Source organism: Colletotrichum acutatum (assembly GCF_030867785.1).
Source record: "Colletotrichum acutatum strain CBS 112980 chromosome Unknown BDZ83scaffold_42, whole genome shotgun sequence".
Lineage (NCBI taxonomy): Eukaryota > Fungi > Ascomycota > Sordariomycetes > Glomerellales > Glomerellaceae > Colletotrichum > Colletotrichum acutatum.
In genome coordinates, this window is record NW_026849036.1 from 71,751 (window position 1) to 95,619 (window position 23,869).

The window sequence follows — 23,869 nt, forward strand, 5'->3', positions numbered from 1 at the left end:
CAAAGGATGTGCGATGATGACGGAGGGGAGCCCACGGATTAAATGGTGTGCATGTGTAGTAGTAACTAGTTCGATTTACGGGTGTACGTGGTAGATTGGTTTTATTTAGGAGGCTGGTGGGACTGCGATGGCCTCTGGTTGGGTGAGTGGATGAGAATCTGTCTATTGAACACACCAATAGACGAATATCCAGTCGATTCCAGCCCAGCCAACGTAATAAGGGTCGGGTGGGTGATGTGAGAGAGGGAAGTGCCCGGGAGAAGGACAGAGAAAGTGAGCGAGTGGAGAGAGCGTTCGGGAGCGAGAGAAGACGTGAGAGAGGGGGGGGGGGGGAGAATGGAGGGGAAGAGATGGAGGGGCAGCCCGTCGACCCGTCCGTCACCCGTGGGCCGTCCAGTTGGTGTTGGGCTGAGATGGGAAAGTGCAATGCTGCGTAGCGGGCAGGACCACACAGCGCTGTTGCCAAAGCAGAAACAGCAGAATCAGGGCAGGGCGGCAGGTGGGCTGGTAATAATGTCCATGCCTTCCTACCTTCCTACATATCCTAGCCTACCTCTCCTCTACGGTCTCCCCTACTGTGGTAGTCCGCTTCTTCGGACCTCGATGATCATTCTGAGGCATCCCCCTGAGCCTTTCCCTTCCATGCTGACCAGGGCGCAAAACATTGATGGATGGGACGGGATCGGCCAGACCTCGTTTTCTGGGTCCGGTCTTGTCAGTGCCCGCCGCCCAGGCCACGACTTGCAAAGACTCCAGACGGTCAGGCCAAGGTCAGCGGACGCAAAAGGAACTGCTATTGCAGTACTAATGTGCAGCGAGCCACGGATTGTCGAAGGGTGTCCCATGTCACCATCACATTCTGACCCTCGACCGCCCACGCTGCTACTACTATGTATATCCATCCAGTCTCCAAAGCGTTTGGACACGACCAGGGCACAAAAGAAGGCAGGTACCTATATCTAACCCAAATGGAGGCGCCCTTTTCTCATCTTTTGATAGCAGCCTACCTTACCTATACTTCTTGACAGTCTGCGACCCGAACTGCCATATGCTCGCTCCTGGCCTATCTGCTTTCGAAAGCTTACCGTGGGGCTAGCGATATCTACCAACGCTCCTACGTCATTTACACTAGCCATCCGAAGCCAACCCCACGAAAAAAGCACCAGACGCTCGTCAGTCGCGAGTCTATTGACTACGAGCGAGACATGAAGCGACGAGTCCTTCCAACATCAGTAGAACACCGCTCCTCCCCAACAAAACATCAGAGTACCAAGAAACCGAGGGATCACGGCGCAAGGCAGCCTTGTGACCAGGCAGATTTGGTGCGGCACGCCATCCGAAGCTAGGAGGGTGGGTGGCTCAGTACAATGACAGGCCGTGACATCCCCGGGCGGCCTTGTCATCCGCCCCCATCCTTGTCACTCGGGACAGCTGGTCAGATTTCGAGAAGACAAAGATACCCCGCGGACACACTTCAAGAAGAGAAGACAGTTCGGGAAAAGGTGAAGAGGTGAGAGAGAACGCGTGCAGCCCCCGGGGCGGTTTGGGCCGGTCTGCGCAGCAGGCACGGAAACGGACAAACGAGTCGTCGCGCAACCATCCCCGCGGAGGCTATGAGTTAAGGTATTCCTTTAACCCTCGGGAGAGGCCAAGCTAGCATTCTTGACATTCTTGACAGATCAGACGGCGTCCGTGGCGGCAGACTTCAAAGATGTATCGCATCGCGACCATCACTCACAGTTTGAACCCTGGAAGCTTCTGCCCCGCCTCATCGCAGCCTGGTGTCGTCATGGTACAGGTAGGCATTTACAGTTGCGCCCAATCCCATCGTCCCCCTGCGCTATGTGCTGCTAGGCAATATTCTGGAGGCTGGAACCTCTCGGGAAGCGCGAAGAAACACTCCCAGCGAGAAATCCCCCCACATTGGCCCTGGTCTGGCCTCGTGGTCGATGGAGACGAGGTTGCCCAAGACACTGTTGAGTCGCTACCTTACAAGTCGCTAGAGAGCCCAAAACTCCGTCGCTGGCTCTGTCATCGTTTGAACAATTGTTTCGTGGGAAAAAGAAATCGGCTTGTTGGGATGGGCCCTGCTTGTCTGCCACGACATGCCGCCCACTGCCAAGTTCCAACTTTCTTTGACTCTATGAACACAATTGGAACTCTGGAGAGGAAACCGAGTAGTTTCCCCCAGATCTGCTTCCAGGAAATACTGTCTTAATTTGCTGTACTAAGGCGTTCTTCCAAGGCCAGTGTGCCATCGGGAAACCTCATCGACATTGGTTCCTCCCAGCCAGGCTAAACCGGCACTTGACCATGACCTGCAGGAAACTCCCCCTCCTCTCAGTGGCTCATCTGCACCGCCCACGCGTGCGGCAACGAACTGCTCGCTCACCGTCGTTATTCCTACAAAGTACGGAGTTTCCAGAGATCCCGAGGCCTCCCAAGACCTGGAGGCTGGAGCTTGCTCGAGCCGCAGAGCCGCGCGAGTGCCCGCCTGCCCGAGTCCTGTCGCGGCTTGTCATCGTGGCAGGTTGATCATTGGCCCGGAGGCATTCCATTGGAGATGGGGGCTCCACGGCCTGCATCGCCGCGCCCCCCGGGGATCACCGACGTCTCTGTGGCAGCAGTTGAATGGGACTTTGCCAAGAATAATTTACGTTTTCAAGGTCTGTGTAACCTTTTGCCACGAGCATCAAGCCAGGTCATCACGCGTGGAATGGAGCGATGAGATGAGAAGGGTTTATTTGCATGGCAAGTAGTTATAACTGTGAAATCAAATATCCAGCCAATCCAACACTGAACGCCTCAACCTGGAGGTGTATAGTAGTATGTAAAACTGATTGTCTTGTTAGCCGACTGTATGCTTCCAGAGCTGAACAAGTAAAGAGGAAACAAATAAGTGTCGTTTCAGAATTTTCAGTGTGAATAAAAATCATTTAATAAGATATCAAATACAAATGGAGATTAATCCAAATCATCTTTAAGACGAGGGGGGAAAGTGCGCATGACGTCCGAGAAGTTGAGTTCACATACCTTTTAGTGGTGCTAGAGGATCAGACTGCGTATACAGATTATTTCCAATCTCTGAAGCCACAAGTAGCCAGCATAAGACTTTCTTGTTGGTTCGTTGAATCGTATCTCTGCTCGCAAGTCTGATCCTCTACCGGTGTCGGCATTCGATGGTTTGGGTGATGGACGGGAGGGAAGCCCTTCTCGAAAATTTCTGCGGGAGGTGCGATTTTATTTGTCAGGTGACGTGGGTCGGTGTTATGTAAGCGAGAATTTCCGAAAGTCTGGCGCATGGTCCACTTTTTCAGGCTCCGAGGCTCTCAGGACTCAACGTAGAGCTAGCTTTCAACATGAGGATAGGTCTTGAGGGTGTTTGTCCGCCATGAGAAAACCTGTCGGATCAATTGACCGGAAATTGCGGCAAGCGTCTTAGCAGTTGTGGTCGGAGCCAGCACGAGTCTGGTTTTGATGCGACAAGATGACTCTTCGTGGATTCGTGTTTGAGAAGTATCCTCCCGCGGCGCAACTAGAGAAGTTTCCCGGACCCTCCTTGAAAGCCAACGTCGGTCGTGACGGAATTCATACTTCATGATTTGGAGAGGGTCTGAGCAGTTGTAATGTCGAGCTCCCTTCAGCTCTGTTAACAAACGCAACTTCCTCGCCTCCCTCCGCGCTGAGGATATCGCCTCGGAACTATGTGATCTCCTGGTCGTGAAGTAGCTTTTTGCTGATGGCAAACGGTTCCTTGTGAACCTAAAGGCTGGGACAGACCATCTGTCCGTTTCTCCGTGGTCTTTCCGGGCTCGCGGTTACGACTGCTTCAAGAGGTTGCAGTCGTCCGAGGGAGATGATCTGTTCAGGCTCCTGATACGGCCTGGTATTTAGTGTTGAGAAGGTCGACGTACCTAGGTGAGGAGAATTCCGCAAGGCTTCGTGTTCGCCATGAATCATTCGGCAAGCTATATGAATCCTACTTACTTTTCTTGGCCTCGTAGATGTGATGATCTGCCAAGGCATGTCGTCAGGGCCAAAGAAGGTTTTTGGATCAGTGTCTCTTTAGATGACCGTAGCTCTTACCTACCTATTTTAAGTTACTTAGGATTCCCAAAGAGGTCTACGATCATTCGGTACCAGTTGTGGCTCTCCATCAGTGGAAGCAGCCGGGATCTTCTTAGTATTGTTAGATGGCATGTAAGTAGAACCAAAAGCTCAACTAAAACGACAGGCTCCGTGCTTGATTGCGTGCTTTACATGTAGATGGTGCAATGTGCTCCTCCACTATCTACTTCAGGGTAGAAAAATCGTTGACGTTGGTCGACCCGACCCGGCACCCGGTAGCCCCCACTGACAGCATGTGTGTAACGGACATTATCCGGACCTTGCACGCCGGTTCTCCATCGGCGGGGAGTCACGAAACTGCAGAAATTTCTCCATGGCGAATTCCCGCTTGCCGCCATCCCGACATAACCTGGCTCTGCAGACCAGTAACAGCCATTGAAGTACATTGGGGGTTGCAAGAAAGGCCACCGCGGGTTTGCTGCTTTCTGATTTCTCCCTTGTTGCTGCTCTTTGCCTGAGATTTCCCGATCCCCCACAGTCAATCTCATCGTTTCATGTTCCCGGAGGCATTCCATCCAATCCCGGCTACGCTCCAAATCAAGTTGAGCAGCGTTCCAACAAACGTTCTTGACAAAGTTCCATCGAAGTCAACCAACCGGCACAAACCATGAGCAACCCGCACTCCCGGCCCCGCTTGTCAGATGATGAAGTCGGCAGAGCACGAGCCAACCTTCCGAACCCGGCATCACCGCCGCCCCCGTACTACTCCGACCCGGACACGGAATCTGCCGCCGCGGCCGCCGCCATAGCCGCCCCTCGCGAAGACCAACCCCTCCTCCGCGATCCAGCCGCCGCAGTCGAGGCCGGCGAGTCATGGAAGCCTCCACGAGGGTTCCTCTGGATCGAGCTCGCCATCATGGCTAACGTCTTCCTCTACGGGTTCGACGGGACCATCACGGCGGCGACGTACGCCGTCATCAGCTCCGAGTTCGACGCCGCGAACACGGCGAGCTGGCTGACGACGTCGTACCTTGTCACGAGCACCGCGTTCCAGCCGCTGTACGGGCGTTTTTCTGACATTTTTGGACGGAGGGTGTGTTTCTTTGTGAGTAGTATCACGTTCGGGCTGGGTTGTCTTGGCTGCGGGCTGGCGGGTGATGTGGTGCTTCTCAACTGCATGCGCGCGTTGACTGGGTTCGGAGGCGGTGGCTTGATGACGATGGGTGAGTTTGCGGGTCTACTTGCTCAGATCTCCCAGATGTGATGCGTTGAGCTGATACAGAGAAATAGCCACGATTGTCAACTCGGACATGATCCCCTTCCGCAAGAGAGGCATGTACCAGGCCCTTCAGAACGGCATGTTCGGCTTCGGCGCCGTGGCCGGTGCTTCGTTCGGTGGCTCCATTGCCGACCACATCGGCTGGCGCTGGTGCTTCTTGCTGCAGGTGCCCGTCTCCGTCATGGCGCTCGCTCTGGGGGCCCTGGTGATCAAGAACCCCGAGGGCGGGTTTGATATCGACACCAACGACTGGAGAGCAATCTGGTCGAGGGTCGACGTTTCTGGAGCGCTCCTCCTCGTCGTGGCCATCTCCGTGCAGCTTGTCGGCTTGAGCTTGGGCGGCAACGAGCTGCCGTGGGGTAGTCCCGTCGTCATTGGCACGCTCGTTGGCAGCGTGCTGTTGTTGGCGTTGTTTGTGCTCGTTGAGGCGCGGACGACGGCCATTCCTGTTATTCCACTGAGGATGCTTCGGGGAAAGTTGCCCATTCTCACGCAGATTTCCAACGTTTGCGCAGGACTCGCGGCGTATGCGGTACGTAGACCTCACACGGACAAGCTGTCAACCGCTCGAAACGTTGGCTTTATGATTGCTAATATGACCGTGACTATAGTACCTTTTCATGCTTCCGCTCTTCTTCCAGGTAGTGTTGCTCGATTCGGCGACCAAAGCCGGCGCGAGATTAGCGATTCCATCGCTTGCCACACCCCTCGGGGGTCTGTTTGCAGGCATCGTCATGTCTCGCTGGGGCAAGCTTATCTGGCTCGTCCGAGCTGGCGCGTTCCTGATGCTGTTCGGCAATACACTCGTCACTGCCCTCCAATTCCAGGATTCGCAGTGGAAGTATCTCGTCTACATATTTCCAGCGAATTTGGGTCAGGGTATCATCTACCCGGCAATTCTGTTCACGACTTTGGCCTCGTTTGACCACGCCGGTGAGTTCTCCACTTGAAGTGATTGGGCAACCGTAGCAGGAGTCCAATCCAAACTCGACTGACACCATCTCATCTATCATAGACCACGCCGTTTCAGCTTCGACAGTGTATCTCGTTCGCTCTCTGGGCACAGTATGGGGCGTGGCGATAACTTCTGCCATCGTGCAGACAACGCTCAGCGTGCGGCTACCCGAAGCCCTCGGCGACATTCCCGACAAATCGAGAGTAAGTTTTAGTCGCTATCCCTACTAGTATCGTCTTTACGAGCGAACATGATCCCGATGCTGACAAAAGTCCTTCACGACCCAGCTCATCGACGAAATTCGGCATTCCGTGACAGCCCTCAAGACCCTCCCGGTCGAGGTGCGCTTACCCGCTCGTCATGTCTACTATGAGGGCATCCAATATGCCTTCGCCGCCTCTACTACGTTTGCCGGAATCGCCCTCATCGCCTCACTTTTTGCGAGCCCGCGCGGCCTGCGTAGCACTCACAAGTAGACTATCGCCGGACTGAAAGGGTTGACTGCATCTTCAACGCTCTGTTATACAGTGGGACTTTGTCGGCAGACTCTAGGGATGAGAGTGTCGAAGCGCGATGATGTATATCAATGTATATAACCTCTTCGAAAAATATACATTGCAAGAACTCAAAGCATGGTTCAAGGGACACTTAGACCAGTATCTACTAAGAAGATAGCTGATTAATCGCAACTCAGAGACCCTCTAGATCTAGCGTACACAGAAAATTTGTGATACACGCAATATTTCCGATTCAGCGAAACGATCATGCCAATTTCAATTCTCTTGGAGACGAGGTGGTAGGGTTGATTTGCTTAGGTCTCTCTTCCAGCGCCTTTCAACGATTGTACGTGCCGCTTACTGGCTTATCAATGGCATCGTAGAAACCTCCGACGCGAGATATTTTTGATCACCAGGCTGGCATATCAAATCAATTTCATTCGCTCAAGCTCGGCTATTGGTGCTCTTAGAAGAACTTCTTACTTGCCAGTGTTCTCGCACTTATCTACTCATCCCCCGTAGGATCTGTCCCCTGGTCTTGCTCAAGGTTGCACACAAGATGCGCCACTTCCTTTCCCGTTCTACTTTTATCAACCTGCCTTAACTCCTTTTCAGACTCCGCCACCCAAGCACACTTGGAACCCAAAGGATTGCCTGCATACAAGAGAACCCCACGTAATTACAGCCGATAGACGCCTAGCTGCCAGCCTGATTGACGTTTTGACTTGGAGAGAGCTACCATGAGGAATACTGCCCCTGTAAACTCTCACTCGGCATGGCATGATCATCTTCAGTTTTCCTCGATGAGTATTACCAGCACGACAGTCTCATTTGTAGTGGAACTTCAGCATCGCAGACATATAAATCGACAGTGACAAATTGCAATGGTGTAGCCACGCAAGACCAGTCTTGTGTGCCGTCAACTGCAGTGGCCCGCTTGTGAAGCGAGGCTTTATCAGAGCCGGGCGCTGAGGTAAATCAATTTCAAGTCACATATGCAAAGCATATCCCTACTTGATGCTGATATGGACCGCAGCAAGGCACTGCAAAACCCAAAGAAGGAGGGGGGACTGCACGTCTTCCTGATAGTACGCCCCCCCCCCCCCTTTCCAATGTAATACTCTGCCACAGCCTGATGTCGAAGATCGAGGAAGAGCGCATAAGGAGCGACTTGAATCCATAAGTACTGGGCACCGGCGACCATTACCGTCCCACTCCCTTACCTCGAGTTTCGGCATTGTGCTCGAGGATCCTGGACACCGGCAAGATGAAGATCTTCTCATTACTTTTCGTGCTTAGTCTGACAAGAAATTCTTTCGCCGCCGATGATACCAACACAAAGTTTACATACCCCGTAAAACCGGCCGGTCTTGAAGGTCCCACATTCGTATCAGGCCAGAATGTCGTCTTCAACTGGACGACAGATGCTGACAAGCTGAACCTGCTTCTCTGGACAAACAAGAACACCCGATCAATTACGTTAGGAAGTCAGTTCTGCTTGAATCGGTTTTGCTTCGCTTTTGGCATTCAGGACTAATTAAGATGCATCTTTAGAGGGCATCTCGTCCAAGTCCTTCACTTGGACAGTTGACTTTTATGCCTTTTCGAAGACCGACCCACCGAGCGACACTTACTATTTCCTTGGGCTCTTTGTTGATGGCTCGACGGGCTCTGCAGATCAATCGACAAGATTCTTTATTACACTACCTGATGGGGGTCAATCCGGGTCCACTTCGACTTCAACTTCAACGCTCCTCACTTCTTCGCCAACTAGTGATTCGGCAACCACGACTTCATCAGACAGCTCTACAGCAACGGCAGCAAGTGTTACTGAGACACCCGGTTCCGGCACCGAAGGTCTCAGCGCAGGTGCCATAGCCGGCATCGTCATCGGGGCTGTTCTAGGCGTAGGCTTATCCGTGTGTGTAGGAATTCTGCTGGCGAGGAGGAGATACCGGGCAAAAAGAGCCCTTGATGATCAAGGAGCTGGTCAGGGAGAAATTTACGTTTCTCCAAAGGTCACCATGGACGCCAAATATCATTCGCCTCCTGTACAAGAGGCTCCGGGAGACGGGAACGTTTCTCGGTCACCTCCACCAGTTGAGCTTGGATAGGGTTGGCGCGAACATCAGAAGTTTCTTCAATCATCGTAGATCCCGTGCGCTCGATGTTGTCAATTGCTGATGGAATGAGTAGTTATGAACTGGATTTTGCTTTTGCTTCGTTAACCATGGCGCATCTCGAAAGATGTCTGGACAATTTAGAAAGAACAAGATATAGATAAACGCTTTCATTTTCATTTATGGCAGACATTCAACTTTATTCCTCGATTAATAGTAGAATATGATTTTATATCAAGTCTCCCCTTGGGCAGGAGTTCGAAAGGCTGAGGATTTCAGATGTGGTTATTCTTACTCGGTTTCGTTGCCTTACTAAGTTGGCTATTGGCCCTGCCCCAAGTTCAAGCTGACGCAGTAAAAATTCCGATCGTCAATCTTAAAGGCCTGCACTGTAACCAAGGAGTTTTTGTTACCACTCGGCGGTTTCTGAAATTTGCGGGCGCGCAGTGCGATAGCGGCATCGCATAACTGTGGGCAACTCGGTCGGCCGATCGGCCGACGAGACTGACTGCGCGATCTACCTGCTGGAAGCCGACAGATCCGACTGCAAAACATCCAGATTGCGCATTCCAAGACATGAATGTCACAATATTTGAGCTTCATATGACAAGGAGGCTTACCGAAATCCCTCGCCGGATGACTCAAGTTGAACATTGTAGTTGAAGTGAAGAGCGATGACGGATACACGTTAAGGTGGCCGAGGAGCCAAGCTTATAAGAACGGCGATGTGAAAACGCATCTGCTTCTCATCCTCTAAGTTGAATAGCTACATCAAAACCTGGCCAGAAAACTATTTTTGTTTCCTTATGAATTGAGAATCGGGCTTCTAAGATGTCCGAAAAGAAGATTCTCATCCTGGGTAGCGGCCTGATGGCCAAGCCATGTGTCGAATATCTGCTTCGCAATGAGAAGAACAAGTTGACAATAGGTATCCTATTCCTCTTCCATTCGAAATCAGTCTCAGAAGTGACTAATACTTTTGAGATAGCTTGCCGAACGCTTTTGACAGCCGAAGCTTTGGTCTCGAATCACCCTCGAGCCAGCGCGATTTCTCTGGATGTGGCATCTCCAGAGCTCGATAGCCAGGTGGCATCTCATGACCTGGTCATTTCACTTGTCCCATTCATTCATCACCAGGCTGTCGTCGAAGCTGGCATACGTGGCAAAACTCATGTCGTGACCACGAGCTATGTGTCTCCGGCCATGAGGGAACTAGAGTCTGAAATCAAGGCTGCCGGGATCACGGTTTTGAATGAAGTTGGCCTCGATCCTGGTAGGACATGATTTCTCCCAGCACCAAAGAATATGAAGCTCATGCATGAACCCGTAGGAATCGACCACCTCTACGCTATTCGCATCATTGATGAAGTCCACGACAAGGGAGGAAAAGTACAAGCAGACCTACTACATGCTCACTTACCCAGTTTTACAAGACTAACGTATGCAAACGACAGATCAAGGAATTCCATTCCTACGCCGGTGGCCTCCCAGCTCCAGAGTGCTCCAATAACCCTCTGCGCTTCAAGTTCTCCTGGTCGCCCCGAGGCTCGCTCCTTGCGCAGCTCAACCCGGCAACCTACCTCCAGAATGGTCGGGTTGTTGATGTTTCCTGCGAAGATCTCATGAAGCAAGCCAAGCCGTACCACGTAATGGACGGTTACTCCTTTCTGGCGTACCCTAACCGGAACTCCGTCCCCTTTCGGGAGTTCTACAGAATTCCTGAAGCGGAGACGGTTGTGCGCGGGTCGCTGCGGTATGAAGGGAACCCTGCTTTCGTGGCGGCGTTGACGAAGCTCGGATTGTTGGACACGCAGCCACTGGAATGGCTGAAGAAGAGTAGCGGCGGGTTGATGTTGCGGGAGGTCTTTGGGCGGGCAGTTGGTGCTGCCGAAACTGATGAAGAGTAAGTCATCCAAGCATACATACTTCTGGTTCTATCTGAAATACTAATGTGACAAAAAGGTCTCTGATCGCGCGCATTGACGAGATTTGCGAGTTCCCGGACAACAATGAGAGGAACAGAATCATTGACGGCTTGCGATGGATCGGACTCTTTTCCGACAAGCCAGCAACTCTTCGTGGTAATCTCCTCGACACACTATGTGTAGAGCTCGAAGGACTCATGAGCTATCACTATGGTGAGAGAGATCTGGTCATGCTCCAGCACAAGTTCATTGTTGAGTGGAAAGATGGCAGTCGAGTAAGCATGCATGCTGCAACCCCTTCCCAATTGGGTCAAACTCTGACGGTGACCCGCGTGAACAGGATACAATCACATCGACACTTGAGCTCTTCGGAGAACCTGGTGGGCATTCTGCCATGGCCAGAACCGTTGGTGTGACCTGCGGCATTGCTACCCAGCTATTGCTGGACGGGGAACCTGCTTTGAACGTGCTGGGGGTGTTGGCGCCCTACAATTCAGAAATCTGTGACCCCATTCGCAAGTTGCTCGAGAAGGAGGGGATTAGCATGGTAGAAAAGACACTCTGATGAGTATGGACGGGAGAACCCCTTAACGATCGAGATAGCTCCGTCAGACTGGTATCACGCATCACATTGTGGTCGACAAAGGTTGAATGCTTCTTATGCTCCATCTTGTGTTAGCTTTCGCCAAACCCAAACATCTTGACACTGTTTCTGCAAGCCGCATCAGCAACCTCATCCACACTCAGCCCTTTCAACCCAGCCACAACAAAAGCCACCCTGTCCATAGTGCAACTCTCATTTCTCCCCTTCACCATGAGACCCAACTCGAACTTATCCTTCTTCTTGCTCTGCGGCAAAGCCGATGCGTTACCAAGATATCTCTTCGCTACCTCCGAACCCGCCGGTATCTCACCCCACGGCGAATCCGTCTCGATCTGCAAGTTCTCCAGCGGAATATCGCGCACCATCTCCAAGCTTTCCCTGTCCTGGAAGCTGAAGCCGTTGACGCTGACGTCGAAGCCGAGCTCCACCAGAGTCCTCATCTGAGCCGAGGTGCCCACAAAGGAGTGTACCAGTCCACGGCGGGGGAGGTTAGGGAGGTAGGGCTTGATGATCTCCACGAAATCATCGTATGCAGCGCGACAATGAAGAAATAGGGGCAATTCAAACTTTTCTTCGACAAACAGGTCCAACTGCCGCTTAAAAGTACGAATCTGCGCTTCCTTGGACGCGTGGATCAGGCGGTCATAGTCAAGCCCCAATTCGCCATACGCAGCCAACGGTGACGAAGAACTACCATCGGCTACGGAACCCTCCAACGCTTCCCGAACGATTTCAGCCAACTTTTTGAAGTGACAATCCTCGCCGTCATCTTCCTCAGTATCGGGCTCCGCGGCATGATACGGGTGAATGCCAATCGTCACGAAACACGTCCCCGCCGGCCGCGACTTGGCAATGGCGAGGTTCGTGGCCGCGTCGCTGAGGGACATGCCCGTGAGCATCACCTTGTCGACGCCCGCGGCCGAGGCGCGGTCGAGGACGGCGTCAAAGTCTGGTTGGTGATATTGTTTGCCTCTGTAGAAGCCGGCGAAATCTTTTGCTGTTGCTGTTACTGCGACCTAGTGTTGGTGTGTCAGATTTTGGTGTGATGTTTTTGATTCAAAGCAATAATCGCGTGTAGTTCATCATGAGGACTCATGGTTTCGTGAACTTACATCTGCAAATCGAAGCTTGGTCTTGGGTTTGGGCGGTGTGTTTGCCGGAAAGCCGGCAAGCAGGTCCGACGACATGGTGTTGAGCGTTATGACTTGTGGGAGATTTACAGACTGAATTAATTCTGAGCCTCACTAAATCAAAGATTTAATTGAGCGTGATGCAATTCCATTGATACCTTATGTTTTGCTAGCCATTATGTGATTGTCTCTTAGTCTCCCCAGAGATTCCCCCATGTTCCCCCCGCTTCGGTGGGAGACAAGCTAGTGGATCAGATGGCTTGGCGGGGCCGGTCTCGGCCGGACCGGCATTCGGCCTTGGAAACTAGAACGAGCTACTCTCAGATGTGAGTGTGAGCATTCTTCTGAATTTACAGTCAGTGGGTATGCTAGCAGTTGTTCAATATGACTTTCGCGCATCGTACTTGTATCTCTTAATTTGCTTTTTGGCGTGCAAGTTTCTCGTCTTGTCTTTGAGTGACTTACCTCCAGAGGAATGGAGACGTTGCTTGCAGTAGCTGAGATAAGGTACCTTACTTGACATATGTTCCATACCTAACTACCTTCGCTTCCGTGGCTTCCAATGGGGCACGCAAGAAAGTTCGGCCAGACTGAGGAGTAAAATGACGTATAAAGCTCATTCTCATGAACACCTCACGTTGTTACAGCTTCACCATGGTACAAAAGTTCAAGATGCTAAAATCCAAGGAGCAACAGTTTTATTTTATATGGAATTCTCGTCGAACAAGGCATCTAAGCAGAGTATGGCTCCATGAACTTGTTGCATATGAATTATCCCACTTCAAGCCAGTTCCTTCTCAAGAGCATCAGCCATTTCCCCCAACGTATCAAACTTCCAATCAAACACCTCGCGATCCCTATTCCCCATAACCGCCCCAGGCCTCACAATCCAAGACGACTTGATACCAGCCTCCTGGGCCGGATGGTGATCATGAAACTGACTCTGCGCCGTCTGCAGTACCTGTCCCTTCTCAATCCCAAACCTCTCCTTCACCTCGCGGAGCATATACGTAAAATTGCGCTGGTCGGGCTTATACGACCCGACATCCTGCGCCGTAACAATCAAATCAAAGGCCACGCCCGCCAGCGGTCCCGCATTACTGAGTGCAAACGAAGTACGGTCGACGTTGGAGAGCACCACGAGCTTGTAGTACTTGCCCAGCCGGCGGAGTGCGTCGACCGTGTCCGGGAACGCGGGCCACGAGCCGACGGAGTCGCCAAAGGCCTTTGAGGCCTCTGCGGACGGCGGCGGGGATGTCAGGCCGAGTTTGGCGGCGATTTGGGGGTGGATTGTGGTGAGGAGCTGGGCGTAGGGGAGGTCTGGGGTTTTGGCCTGCTGCGCGGCTTCGCATTCGTGGTAGATGTCTAGGAGGTGCTTGCGGGTGAAGTCTCCGACGCGGTTGTTTGCTTCTAGAAGTGGTTGGAGGGCTATTAGGGCGCTTGTTTCCCAGTCGATGAGGGTGCCGTAGACGTCGAAGGTTAGGACGCGGAAGTCTTTGAGGCTGGCCATTGTGAAATTGGTTTTGGTATTGTTGTTGTTGATGATGAGGGTTCAGTCTTTTTGGTCGTAATTATGCGGGGTCAAATTGATCGGCGGTTTTCAATCGATAAACTGCTAGACCAGGAGTGCAACTCTGTCTCTCTTTTAACATCTGTTCAACGGATTTCTCACGCCGTCTCAAACTGCAACTCGAAAATGATATCGTCTACTGATCAGTCTTCCACTATGAGCATGAAGCTATCGACACGCATGTGGCCTCCACCTCGCAAGGGCGCGCAATGTCATCATGTCAGTCGGAACCGGGAAGGCGAGGACACGGCCCACTGCTCCGTCCGGGTCGCAGTCCGGCCCGATTGGACGATGGCGTTAAGTGGGGTCGCGGCACCGGTCCGGTGACCGGATGTGACCGGCACCGCTCCAGCCTGCCGCCGTGTAAGTCAGCTGGACTTAGGTAGACCCAGGGAACCGAATTCTTCGATTGAGCTGACTTGCGTGCTGCTGGTTCACGAGTGACGGGATTACTGATCAAGGAGACTATGTAGCACTCCTGTGGAGTTTGGCCACAAGGAGATCAAACATGTTCTGAAAGCACATGCAAGAGCTGGTCAAATTACGACTAGGATCGAACCTAACAAGAAATCTTATGTTACAGCATGTGTTTTCGCTGATAGTATCGATCCGGTGATTCGGTTGGCATAGATATCGCAAAGCGGTTCCTGCCTGTAATCCTCGAGTTCGGCTTACGCCGGCGGGTGAATAAGTATCAATCTGTGTACTATGTTCGAGGCTTTTGCGACTTTGTTCTACAGCATTCTTACACAGCGTTGACAACTGGCGACAGTGGTACATAACGAAATGTTAACGTCGTGTTTGACCGTAGCAAATCACTCAGGCGCAGTAGCTCTGATTAGCACCTCAGTCTCCAGGAACTAGCGTAATGCGACTTCGCAGGTTGCGCTGTGACGTCTTTCCTTCATATCCAGACACTCCTTAGGTCCAGAAACGAGGTCTGTTGGCGTGAATTAGGACAAGATGAACGTTGTAAAAAGAATGAGGAAACGACGAGTATTGGAGTCATCACATTCCCCGAACCAGTTTCAACGAGGTGCACCATTCTGCTCGCACCACTCGAAGATCACGCAGACCAACAATCGAAGACTGACAAGCCCCTGTAAGTTGGACCCTGCGGCTCATCCAACCCACGGACTTCGGGTTAATCTTGACGTCGCGCAAAAAAAAAGTATGGCTCATCGACCTCTAGCTCTCAAATCATGTGTGAGACTATCTGGGCAAGGCTGCATAGATACCATGAGCAGTCAGAAATGCTTCTGAGCACTGCTCAACCTTGGCTGACAGTCAATTGCAGCCTCAATGCCTCCAGACCCTGGTGCATGATTGGCACGCACATCCAATTGTCCAGTATGCGCGACGAGCCTCAATTTGGAAAACGCCGTGGGAATGTGTCGAAAAGGGTCGCATCGACCTATTTGGGTACTGCAGAGTGGATCTCCCGGCATGTCCTTGGCACTACGTCGCATTGTTCGGTGTGCAATGCTATGCTGCTCGCATTATCGTATGATTGAGAAGAGCCAAAACCAGCTCCTCGCCTTGTCCTCAGGCTCGCGTATGGTTGAATTGGAAAGGCGTCTGGCACTACGGCTAATGTTCGACCCCTCTTCGCAGGATTCAGAGATCGACCATCCTGGGCGGGGAGACGACTTATAACGATCTTCGGGCTTATGCCAGGCCCGGCCGGAAAGCCTCGTATTCGGCCGTCAAGTGCTGGAAGGGCTCTCTAGTTCCCCGTTGACGCCTCTTTTTGATACCGATAATGCTGAATGGTGTTACGATCGGTACTGTCGGAAGCTATATGATTCGGTTGGAATATCATCGTGCACACCACTTGATAACAAATGGAGGGCTGTATTGTCGAAATGATGACTTGTTTGTGATTACTGTTCACCGGCAGTTCCAGCGCCGACGAATTCGGTGTTGACGGCGACGATCGCAGCAGCCTTGTGTTCCAAAAATCCGGGACCAACAGAAAAGGGAAGGGTCCAGGGTTCATCTGGATCGTTGAAGAACTCGAGATCCTAGATATATAAGAAACCCCGGTCAGCAATGACTGGCAGACGCTCGCCATCCCCGCATGCTCGCCTCGAAGTCGCGAGCGGCGATCGACATGATCTGCGCCGCTTGGCTGCCAGAAATCGCCGACGCCTTACCTTACCCACCAGGGTTCATCCATGGAGGAAGTTGAATTTGCCAGGAAGCCACGAGGGTAGGTCCCATTTCAGCATGTCCGCAAACGAGGATGGCGATGAGATGGACCTGTAGAAACTGCAGCCTAGTCCCGTCACTGGATCTCGCAGCGAATTGATCCATAGTCGAGAAGTGACTGGCGAATGATAGCCGACAGAAACTTCATTCGAAAAAAGGTGCGCAGTAGAGAGACAATCGAAGGACTCGATTCAGGTCGTTCCGATGCATACAGCGACTTCTGACGGTGATTCGTGGTTACAGGTGGCGGGATTGTTGCGGGCGTGTGAGGCGAACCGTCATGGGGTTGCCGCCGTCCGCCTCACTTTGCCTATCTCCTGCAGGCTCACCACCCCCAACCTGTAAGGTGGAACACACCCAGATGGATGGGTTCCCACCCTTGTGAGAACCGACATTGCAAAGGCCGTATGTGGCGTCTGTCCTTGCATGCAGGCATTGTAGAGGCAGGTTCTGACGACTGAGAAGCCGAAGCGGTGAGGATGCCGACAAGAGCTGTGCCGAAAAGGCAAGACAAAGTGCTCTTTTTGTCTTGCTTGGTGCAATAACATGCCCTGGGAACTCGTAATATCGACTCTGTCGGAGCGTACGAGGATTGGCACCCCCGAATCATCGCATTTTTGGCGAAGATAAATACCTTGTCCGTCCTCCTGATCGCCAGTATCTCACGACGACTTGCGCCATCTTGCTCATCCAATGCGCTCGAGCAGACAGCTCATATTTTCCATGCCCAAGCATCTGCCATGCCTTCGTCAACAGAGATGAACAGATATTGGATTCCCCGGTTGGATATTCACAAGAAGATCATCACTCAAGAGCTTCCCTATTATCTCGGGCCAGATGCAACGGTCAGGCCGTACACAAACGAGGTGTGAATATCTCATTCACGATGACTGAGACGCCTCTCACAGCATCTACAGGGAGAAGATGGATTTCTCATCACTACTCCAGGCCCTTGCTTGACAGATGTGAGCTTGCCGCTTGATTCTTTTCCCCATCTCTTCTTCTTCGACCGCGCAGAATTTGCTGATCATCGTCTCTGCGTATAGGAGCAAATCGACGATATCTGTAGGAAATCCAAGGAAATATGGGAGCGCCAGGCGGCCATTAGAGCCCAAGAAGCAGACAAGCCCCTCAAAAGACCGTTGCATCAACCGGTGGTGATATCCCGAGGGTCAAACGACTCGTCAAGAAGGAGACATGACGCGTACCGAAGCCACGAGCGACATCGACGTTACGACGACAGGCGGCGTGAGTGAAGTCGAGTGGATCGGTGGAGTCGACTACTGTGAATGAGATCTCGCATTGGGCCAGGTCTTTGGATCTAGGCATTTGAATATTAAGGCGTTGCAGGCGGCCGGGTTAGCCCTTTCATGCATACGGAAGGAATTTGTGGGATTCGATGATTCGAGGCATGCGCAAAAGGTCGCGTCTCTTGTGAGGGGGATCGAATTGTGTGGCCTGGTGGCCGCAGACGGTGGACCCGACCGAACACTCGTTCTTTTGACTGGTTGGGCGTCAGGCGAAACGAAGCAGTATTATAACCAGATTTTTGTTTGGTTGGGACGAGAAGAGTATGTGTCCCGAAACCATCCAGCAGTAGTCTGCCATCTGGCATTTTCGGGGGGTCCAATGGTAATAGCAAAATCTCCGAAGTCTTTTGCACACTGCTCCTTTTTGGTATGTGTATGCGGAACTGTTGCAAGAGGCGCGCATCAGAGTGCAGCGCCAGCGAATGCCATTAGCTGTCGTTTTCTCAACCAGGTACCTAATTGGCGCGTGTTTGCTCTTTCCAGAATAGACAACGTGCATTGATACCGGACCAAATTGTCGATGTAAGCTAGTAGCACATCCATGCGGGCCGAGAATATTTGTTCAATGAAACCTTTGACAGGATGGCGTGGCTGACATGATACTCGGACCGTGCTCCGTCGCGAATGCTGAAAGAAAAGCCCATCTTCAGTCACAATGTAAGATCTCTTATCCATGCCTGTTGGTTCGTGGCATGCGTGACGAATTGGACGAGACACGAGAGCCTGGTTGCGGTGTTGAGCATGACACGTCTGCCTACATTATTACCAAGGCCAATGTCCGCTTCCTCTCAGGTCAGGCGGCAGCTTATGGTAGTAGATGGTATGCCTCGTCTTCCCCAACGGGCGGCATAGACTCATCTAGACTCTACTTCAAGTCGTTGCGAAGGAAGCTTCGTATCGCTGGAGATTAAGAGGGCCAGCGGACCAGAGCATCAGTGCCTGGACGGCGGCTATACGTGGTTCACGGGTCGTCCCTTTGGCCCAGGTTCCCGGGGGAGCGGGCGTGAGATAGCCAACCACATTCACCCACTCGCCGACGCGTGTCTGATTTGAAGGCATGGTACTGAGTAAGAGTTGAACGTCGACCAATACACTGATATTGGATCCTTTGGGGAAGCTGTGCTCTAGAGTGAGCACAGCTGAGTGCGTCGAGTACGCAGTTACACTGATGGCAATTAGTATGGTTACCAATAGACCACCCTTGACATATCACGAGAACGAACCATCTATCAAAGTTAGAAGTGGGCAAGAAGTATCAAAACTTACCAGCCGAGAAATCTGACCTTATCGCCCTGTGGTCGAGACGGCAAGTCTGACAGGAGACAAAGCTGAGAAGGCAGCGGGCCTCTAGACATGGCTTAGGTGATTGTTAGTTGCTCAGGGCTCGAACAACATGCATCGCTGCTTGGCCAAGTCGAAGGTAAGTTCCAGTCAGGTGGCCGGTGAAGCGATTCAGACAACGATCATCTGAGGCTGCCGGGTAGTGTAAATCTGAGGGACGTTACGTGTAAGATCAACTTTGTGGTTTCCCCGGCCATGACACAAAGGCAGGTACGAAGTACGAAGTACCCACTGAGGAGGAAGGGAGTGGTGAATGCCAGCAGCTGCTGGCGCCTGCAATTTTGGTCACTGGGGCGCGTGCACCAATCTAGGTACCTTACCTATCGGTGATAAGATATGCCTTATCTGGATCAGGTACCTACCTTAGGTACCTTTTGTAACCACCAAGGTCGCCTGTCACGCGGGCGTCTCACATGATCGGCTGAACCGCGGCTAAATCAGGCGGCGGCACTGTTGCTGGGCACAACCGCCGTCATCGCTTGCCCACTAAACGGCGTCGCTGAGCCAGTCGGGAGCTTGCATCATACCTACCTACCGACAACCTGCCTGATTCTATCTATCAGCCTCCCAACTATCAACTTGGCGACAACTTGACTTGAGCGAGCCGCGGGTGTTCGTCGCATGATATAGAAATTACTGGCATCTCCGCCTATCAGTACGCCTTTGCTAAATTTGCGGCACGTTGACGACGACGAGTGCCCGCTTGTTTCCCGTTTCGGTACCCCGCCATCAAACTTCGGTCGAGTGCCACGCAACCCCGGAATACGGCTGCCTTCGAACGATCGCTGCCTACGCACAACCTCATAAACGACCGGAACTCATTTGATCTACTCGAATCATACTAGCAACCCCGAAACTCCAACACATCTGATCATGTCTGGCGTCTGGGGCTGGTTTGGCGGTGGCGGTGGCGCCAAGAAGAAGAACGATGCCAAAGATGCAATCCTCGGCCTTAGGGTCCAGCTTGATATGCTGCAAAAAAGAGAGAAGCATCTTCAGACGTTGATGGATGAACAAGATACTATTGCGAGGAAGAATGTTAACACAAACAAGAATGGTAACTTATTTGAGCAATCGACATCGTGGGGAGACTGGATGCTGACGGCATATCGTGATAGCTGCAAAGGCTGCCTTGCGTCGCAAGAAGGGCCATGAACACAGCCTCGAACAGACTATTTCGCAAATCACGACACTCGAGTCCCAAATCAACGCTATCGAGTCGGCGAATATCAACCGCGAGACGCTGTTGGCGATGGAGAAGGCTGGCCAGGCCATGAAGGGTATTCACGGCAAGCTCACCGTGGACAAGGTGGACCAGACAATGTATGTTTCGAAGGTTTTAAGCCAGTACGGAGGATGTCTGCTGACTACGAGAACAGGGAGGATCTCCGTGAACAAAATGCGCTTAGCGAGGAAATCGTCAACGCGATCACAACGGGCCAGACCGATAACATCATCGACGAGGACCTGGAGGATGAGCTGGATCAAATGCAGCAGGAGGCTTTGGACGAGCAAATGGTGGGCACTGGCACGGTACCTGTGTCAGACCGCGTCCACCAGATGCCTGCCGCCGCGAACGGACCGAGTAAGGCGATCCCACCCTCCGAGATCATGATAAGAGTGATGTACTGACGTGATGATTCAGTCAAGGGCAAGGCGCAAGCTGTCGAAGAGGACGACGAAGAGGCCGAGCTTCGCAAGTTGCAGGCGGAGATGGCCATGTAAAGGAGTCAGGTGTGAGGCGATCCTGTGGGGATGGCCGAGAACGATGGCATAGCATTCCTGGTTCGGGATGGAGCTTCTAGAGGCTTTGCATGAGAATTGCGGCGCGATGGGATAAGCAGGTCGAAAATCACAGCTGCCCAGAGAAGTGGATACCGTACGACACACTTGATGTACACGAACATGCTCACCACCAACGACGGATACGACTCTGAAGCGGCCCTCGTTCACATGTTTCTCAGCTACCTGCCCCTCTTTCTCAGACCTGTCTACTGGCGTTGGCGTTTTGGGTTATGTGGGTGCCATTCGATAGGAATCTTGGGGTTGTGGAGGCTGATGGGAGGGAGTTTGACAAGCTTTTCTGGTTTGCTGGAGTGGCACTTTTTACACAGTCTCCGAGTACTACGTACACCTCACTTTTTTCATAGAAGACATATTGATTGTTGTTGAGAAGCTATTGCAGCGCTGGGGCCTTTTCCTTTGATGGACAGGACAAAATACTTGAGGGCTAATGCATCGGAAGCGCTGCCGCGTTGGAGCGATGTCTAGTCCGGTGAGCAAACGGGCGAGACATGCTGTCGCCGGCCCACCGGCAGTGCCAAGTTCGCTGTCTCAAAGAGGTCCCCACCGGACCGGGACCGGGACAGGAGCCATTCCTCACGTGTCTCGGCACACCGCCAGTCGTCAGGAGTGACCGATCGCGAGCCGGAGTTCTGGTGGCCCACGATCACTCTTCCCTCCGTGGCACAGTTGCGGACCTGCTGTGTTGAGGCAGGTGGCGGGCGTCGTTTCTGCGGAGTGCTCGGCTGCCTCTTTCCGACTCACGTAATTCTATGAATTTATGGACAGGATCCTCGATATGAATCCGGGACCTTATCATTGTGATCACGATGTGGGCTGGATCATTGTACGAGGTCAAATGAGGCTCTCTTACACGATCAATGCAAAGTTGGGCAGCGGGCACCGGACTCCTCTGCGGTATCTTGCGGATGAAGGCGCCAGAAATTTAGGGCGGTTGGGCTGCCAGGAGAGCCTTTGAAGGCCCAGCACACTGAGAACATAAAGGGCCGGAAGAGTGGATTCTTTTCGAGATGTTTTGGAAGTATTTTCCGTCACCGTCATGGCTAATTAGCTACGATATTGGGCTGTGACGGGGACACCGATACATGCCTCTTATCGAGTCCCACACAAGTATCTTATTCAAGCACCTATGGACAGGCTTCTCAACTTTTCTTGAGAGCAAAACCTTGGGATGCGCCAACTCAAAGAGTCAAGCCTCAAGGTCGGTCGTTGGTTGTTCGGGTTCTACCAGGGTGCCGGGGCCTACCTAAGTGCCCAAGTGGGCTCGTGAGATATTAACAATAACGGCCAGGGCAGGCACTGTAGAGTTGCAGGTGTTGGCGCCTGCCACATGCCACGCCGAAATTCCCAGCGGTGAGGGCAGGCACGTTAGTGACTTCCATTAGTGTAGCAACGTCTTTCCCAACACGCTGGCTGTGACGTGACAGCGACCAAAGCTTCCTTCCCGAAGAAAGTGAAACCATCTTCCTGGCAAAAGCTCGGGTCAGGAGTCAGGACTGCCAACTCAATTTCTTCCCCTGGCCTTCCCTCTTCCGCCTCCCTGCAAACATTTTCATGGATGGGTCTTCTTTCGCATAAACAACAAAACAATCGACGATGAGCCTTATCCACCGCAAATGAACGCCCATTGTGACAGTCCATGACATCAATCAACAGCTGGCTTTGTTCACGGCCATGTACCCGACGATTACTTGACCTTCCTAGTAATATCAGTATACGTATCAGCCTCGGAATCGCGATGGCTTCCCTCGCAACCTCGATGCTTCCCCAGCCCAGATGCTACCGACTCATTCTCTCCATCGACCATCTGTCTTCGATCATCGGTCATCAGGTCCGCCCAATACCACCAGTCATGCTACCTGCCGTCCTCTCAGCGCCTAACCGCCGACTTATGTACGGGCCCATTAATACTTTCCTCTCATGCCAAGTGGCATGTAGTCGGACCAAGTCGGGTTCTTGCAGGGCACCAATTGCATCGACGGCATCATTGCGGTACACAACCTATGTACGCATCTGCTCGGGCTAGACTGAGCTACTGCACCTCTCAGACACTGACCTCGGGAGGAGCCATGCCATCCCGTCCCATCCCATATCGACGTCGGCCCAACCTCCGCTAACCTCACCAACTTACTCTCACCAAAATTTTCGCCCGAACGCTCCATCTGACGGTTACATTGGATGGCACAGCAAGTCGTTCCACCGAAGGCGCCTTGCTGACATGACATGGTCACCACGGCATTGTATTCCTCGAATTTTCACGCCCACGTTTCTCCTTACTTCTTCGCAGACAGCCGAAGAAGACAGCCCGTTACAAGCCGTCGCCCAACCCAACCCCACCACTCTTCTGCTGGTGCCACTGTCACTGTCACTGCAGTCACATCCGCCCCTCCCGCCAGCCGTGGTCCGGACCTCTGCTGCATGGATCTTCACAGACGAGCCTCAGCCAGGCGAGCCACGTTGCACCTCGCTGACCGGGGGTTTAATGGCCGATGAGAAACAAACCGCACTTGCCTCCAACCCCCACCATGAACATGCCAACCGCCGGTGAGCGTCTATCGAAGGGAAGTGCCAGTCAGCAAGTGGCCATGTGCACAAGCATAACGGTCTCTCGACGCCGTCTAACTACTTCTAGCCAAACCGCGGCTTCTCCCTTGTCCACCCTCCATCTCTTCGAATAACACGAATGACGGGAAGAAGGTTGGGTTTACCCTCCATTTTGTTCCAAGAACCACTCTTCCGCCGGCAATCGTTTCCTTATGTCTCGCCAGGCGCGATGGGGACCTGTGCATACAAGGATATGCCTGGCCCTAGTGGACCGGCCCATCGACCTACCCTGCTCCGGCTGCCCGATGCGTGCGAGTGCACTGGGCCGGAAATCGACGACCAGCGCAGCACATCAATTATTAGCTCATAGCCGCTGAGTGGAGGGATACTTGACACTTGACACTTCATCGAACCCAAAAAAAAATTACCTCGTCCTCAGAGGAGTCTTGGAGAGTCTAAGCCCTTTCGAGTCATTCCCAGGCCAAGTACAAATACATATAGCCTCCTCAGTA

At 52.5% G+C, this 23,869-nt stretch overlaps 10 protein-coding genes across 10 annotated transcripts; 7 read left to right on the forward strand and 3 right to left on the reverse strand.

Annotated features, from left to right (window-relative positions):
• The first annotated feature begins 109 nt into the window (after positions 1–109).
• BDZ83DRAFT_305503 (uncharacterized protein) lies at positions 110–1,096 on the forward strand. The gene has a single exon (XM_060502277.1). It carries the CDS (start codon positions 337–339, stop codon positions 961–963), a length of 627 nt encoding a protein of 208 aa, XP_060365400.1. The 5' UTR covers positions 110–336; the 3' UTR covers positions 964–1,096.
• Positions 1,097–4,339: 3,243 nt separating this feature from the next.
• BDZ83DRAFT_619925 (major facilitator superfamily transporter) lies at positions 4,340–7,179 on the forward strand. The gene is made up of 5 exons (XM_060508159.1): positions 4,340–5,291; positions 5,359–5,879; positions 5,959–6,280; positions 6,363–6,505; positions 6,590–7,179. The coding sequence occupies exons 1-5, from the start codon at positions 4,736–4,738 to the stop codon at positions 6,776–6,778; spliced, it is 1,731 nt and encodes a 576-aa protein (XP_060365401.1). The 5' UTR covers positions 4,340–4,735; the 3' UTR covers positions 6,779–7,179.
• Positions 7,180–8,054: 875 nt separating this feature from the next.
• Positions 8,055–8,768, forward strand: BDZ83DRAFT_619926 (uncharacterized protein). Its single transcript, XM_060508160.1, has one exon. The coding sequence runs from the start codon at positions 8,396–8,398 to the stop codon at positions 8,675–8,677; it is 282 nt and encodes a 93-aa protein (XP_060365402.1). The 5' UTR covers positions 8,055–8,395; the 3' UTR covers positions 8,678–8,768.
• Positions 8,769–9,654: 886 nt separating this feature from the next.
• BDZ83DRAFT_619927 (saccharopine dehydrogenase) lies at positions 9,655–11,511 on the forward strand. Its single transcript, XM_060508161.1, has 6 exons — positions 9,655–9,847; positions 9,908–10,192; positions 10,250–10,308; positions 10,374–10,822; positions 10,882–11,119; positions 11,185–11,511. The coding sequence occupies exons 1-6, from the start codon at positions 9,751–9,753 to the stop codon at positions 11,407–11,409; spliced, it is 1,353 nt and encodes a 450-aa protein (XP_060365403.1). The 5' UTR covers positions 9,655–9,750; the 3' UTR covers positions 11,410–11,511.
• BDZ83DRAFT_619929 (TatD family hydrolase) lies at positions 11,454–12,759 on the reverse strand. The gene is made up of 2 exons (XM_060508162.1): positions 12,561–12,759; positions 11,454–12,464 (listed from the first exon to the last, which is right to left on the reverse strand). The coding sequence occupies exons 1-2, from the start codon at positions 12,633–12,635 to the stop codon at positions 11,520–11,522; spliced, it is 1,020 nt and encodes a 339-aa protein (XP_060365404.1). The 5' UTR covers positions 12,636–12,759; the 3' UTR covers positions 11,454–11,519.
• A 212-nt stretch (positions 12,760–12,971) lies between these two features.
• Positions 12,972–14,399, reverse strand: BDZ83DRAFT_619930 (haloacid dehalogenase). Its single transcript, XM_060508163.1, has one exon. The coding sequence runs from the start codon at positions 14,086–14,088 to the stop codon at positions 13,360–13,362; it is 729 nt and encodes a 242-aa protein (XP_060365405.1). The 5' UTR covers positions 14,089–14,399; the 3' UTR covers positions 12,972–13,359.
• Positions 14,400–17,099: 2,700 nt separating this feature from the next.
• On the forward strand, positions 17,100–17,615 carry BDZ83DRAFT_576742 (uncharacterized protein; the record flags this gene model as incomplete). The annotated part of the gene is made up of 3 exons (XM_060504945.1): positions 17,100–17,225; positions 17,277–17,324; positions 17,406–17,615. The coding sequence occupies 3 exons, from the start codon at positions 17,100–17,102 to the stop codon at positions 17,613–17,615; spliced, it is 384 nt and encodes a 127-aa protein (XP_060365406.1).
• A 738-nt stretch (positions 17,616–18,353) lies between these two features.
• BDZ83DRAFT_305872 (CST complex subunit Ten1) lies at positions 18,354–19,205 on the reverse strand. Its single transcript, XM_060502279.1, has 2 exons — positions 18,936–19,205; positions 18,354–18,834 (listed from the first exon to the last, which is right to left on the reverse strand). The coding sequence occupies exons 1-2, from the start codon at positions 19,022–19,024 to the stop codon at positions 18,540–18,542; spliced, it is 384 nt and encodes a 127-aa protein (XP_060365407.1). The 5' UTR covers positions 19,025–19,205; the 3' UTR covers positions 18,354–18,539.
• BDZ83DRAFT_651382 (Snf7-domain-containing protein) lies at positions 19,063–20,735 on the forward strand (the record flags this gene model as incomplete). Its single annotated transcript, XM_060510449.1, has 6 exons — positions 19,063–19,089; positions 19,322–19,377; positions 19,856–20,067; positions 20,129–20,333; positions 20,390–20,595; positions 20,656–20,735. The coding sequence occupies 6 exons, from the start codon at positions 19,063–19,065 to the stop codon at positions 20,733–20,735; spliced, it is 786 nt and encodes a 261-aa protein (XP_060365408.1).
• Positions 20,736–22,812: 2,077 nt separating this feature from the next.
• On the forward strand, positions 22,813–23,586 carry BDZ83DRAFT_619941 (uncharacterized protein). The gene has a single exon (XM_060508164.1). The coding sequence runs from the start codon at positions 23,032–23,034 to the stop codon at positions 23,359–23,361; it is 330 nt and encodes a 109-aa protein (XP_060365409.1). The 5' UTR covers positions 22,813–23,031; the 3' UTR covers positions 23,362–23,586.
• Positions 23,587–23,869: the final 283 nt, after the last annotated feature.

Bases quoted from the DNA above. Each gene is read 5' to 3' on its own strand.
- BDZ83DRAFT_619930 (XM_060508163.1), bottom strand. From the start codon at position 14,088: ATGGCCAGCCTCAAAGACTTCCGCGTCCTAACCTTCGACGTCTACGGC.
- BDZ83DRAFT_305872 (XM_060502279.1), bottom strand. From the start codon at position 19,024: ATGTCTAGAGGCCCGCTGCCTTCTCAGCTTTGTCTCCTGTCAGACTTG. The intron at 18,835-18,935 runs GTAAGTTTTGAT...AATTGCCATCAG, and splicing joins AAGGTCAGATTTCTCGGCTG to TGTAACTGCGTACTCGACGC.
- BDZ83DRAFT_619929 (XM_060508162.1), bottom strand. From the start codon at position 12,635: ATGTCGTCGGACCTGCTTGCCGGCTTTCCGGCAAACACACCGCCCAAA. The intron at 12,465-12,560 runs GTAAGTTCACGA...CACCAACACTAG, and splicing joins CCAAGCTTCGATTTGCAGAT to GTCGCAGTAACAGCAACAGC.
- BDZ83DRAFT_619925 (XM_060508159.1), top strand. From the start codon at position 4,736: ATGAGCAACCCGCACTCCCGGCCCCGCTTGTCAGATGATGAAGTCGGC. The intron at 5,292-5,358 runs GTGAGTTTGCGG...ACAGAGAAATAG, and splicing joins CGGTGGCTTGATGACGATGG to CCACGATTGTCAACTCGGAC. The intron at 6,281-6,362 runs GTGAGTTCTCCA...CATCTATCATAG, and splicing joins GGCCTCGTTTGACCACGCCG to ACCACGCCGTTTCAGCTTCG.
- BDZ83DRAFT_619927 (XM_060508161.1), top strand. From the start codon at position 9,751: ATGTCCGAAAAGAAGATTCTCATCCTGGGTAGCGGCCTGATGGCCAAG. The intron at 10,309-10,373 runs GTACAAGCAGAC...TGCAAACGACAG, and splicing joins TCCACGACAAGGGAGGAAAA to ATCAAGGAATTCCATTCCTA. The intron at 11,120-11,184 runs GTAAGCATGCAT...CCGCGTGAACAG, and splicing joins AGTGGAAAGATGGCAGTCGA to GATACAATCACATCGACACT.
- BDZ83DRAFT_619941 (XM_060508164.1), top strand. From the start codon at position 23,032: ATGACATGGTCACCACGGCATTGTATTCCTCGAATTTTCACGCCCACG.
- BDZ83DRAFT_305503 (XM_060502277.1), top strand. From the start codon at position 337: ATGGAGGGGAAGAGATGGAGGGGCAGCCCGTCGACCCGTCCGTCACCC.
- BDZ83DRAFT_619926 (XM_060508160.1), top strand. From the start codon at position 8,396: ATGCCTTTTCGAAGACCGACCCACCGAGCGACACTTACTATTTCCTTG.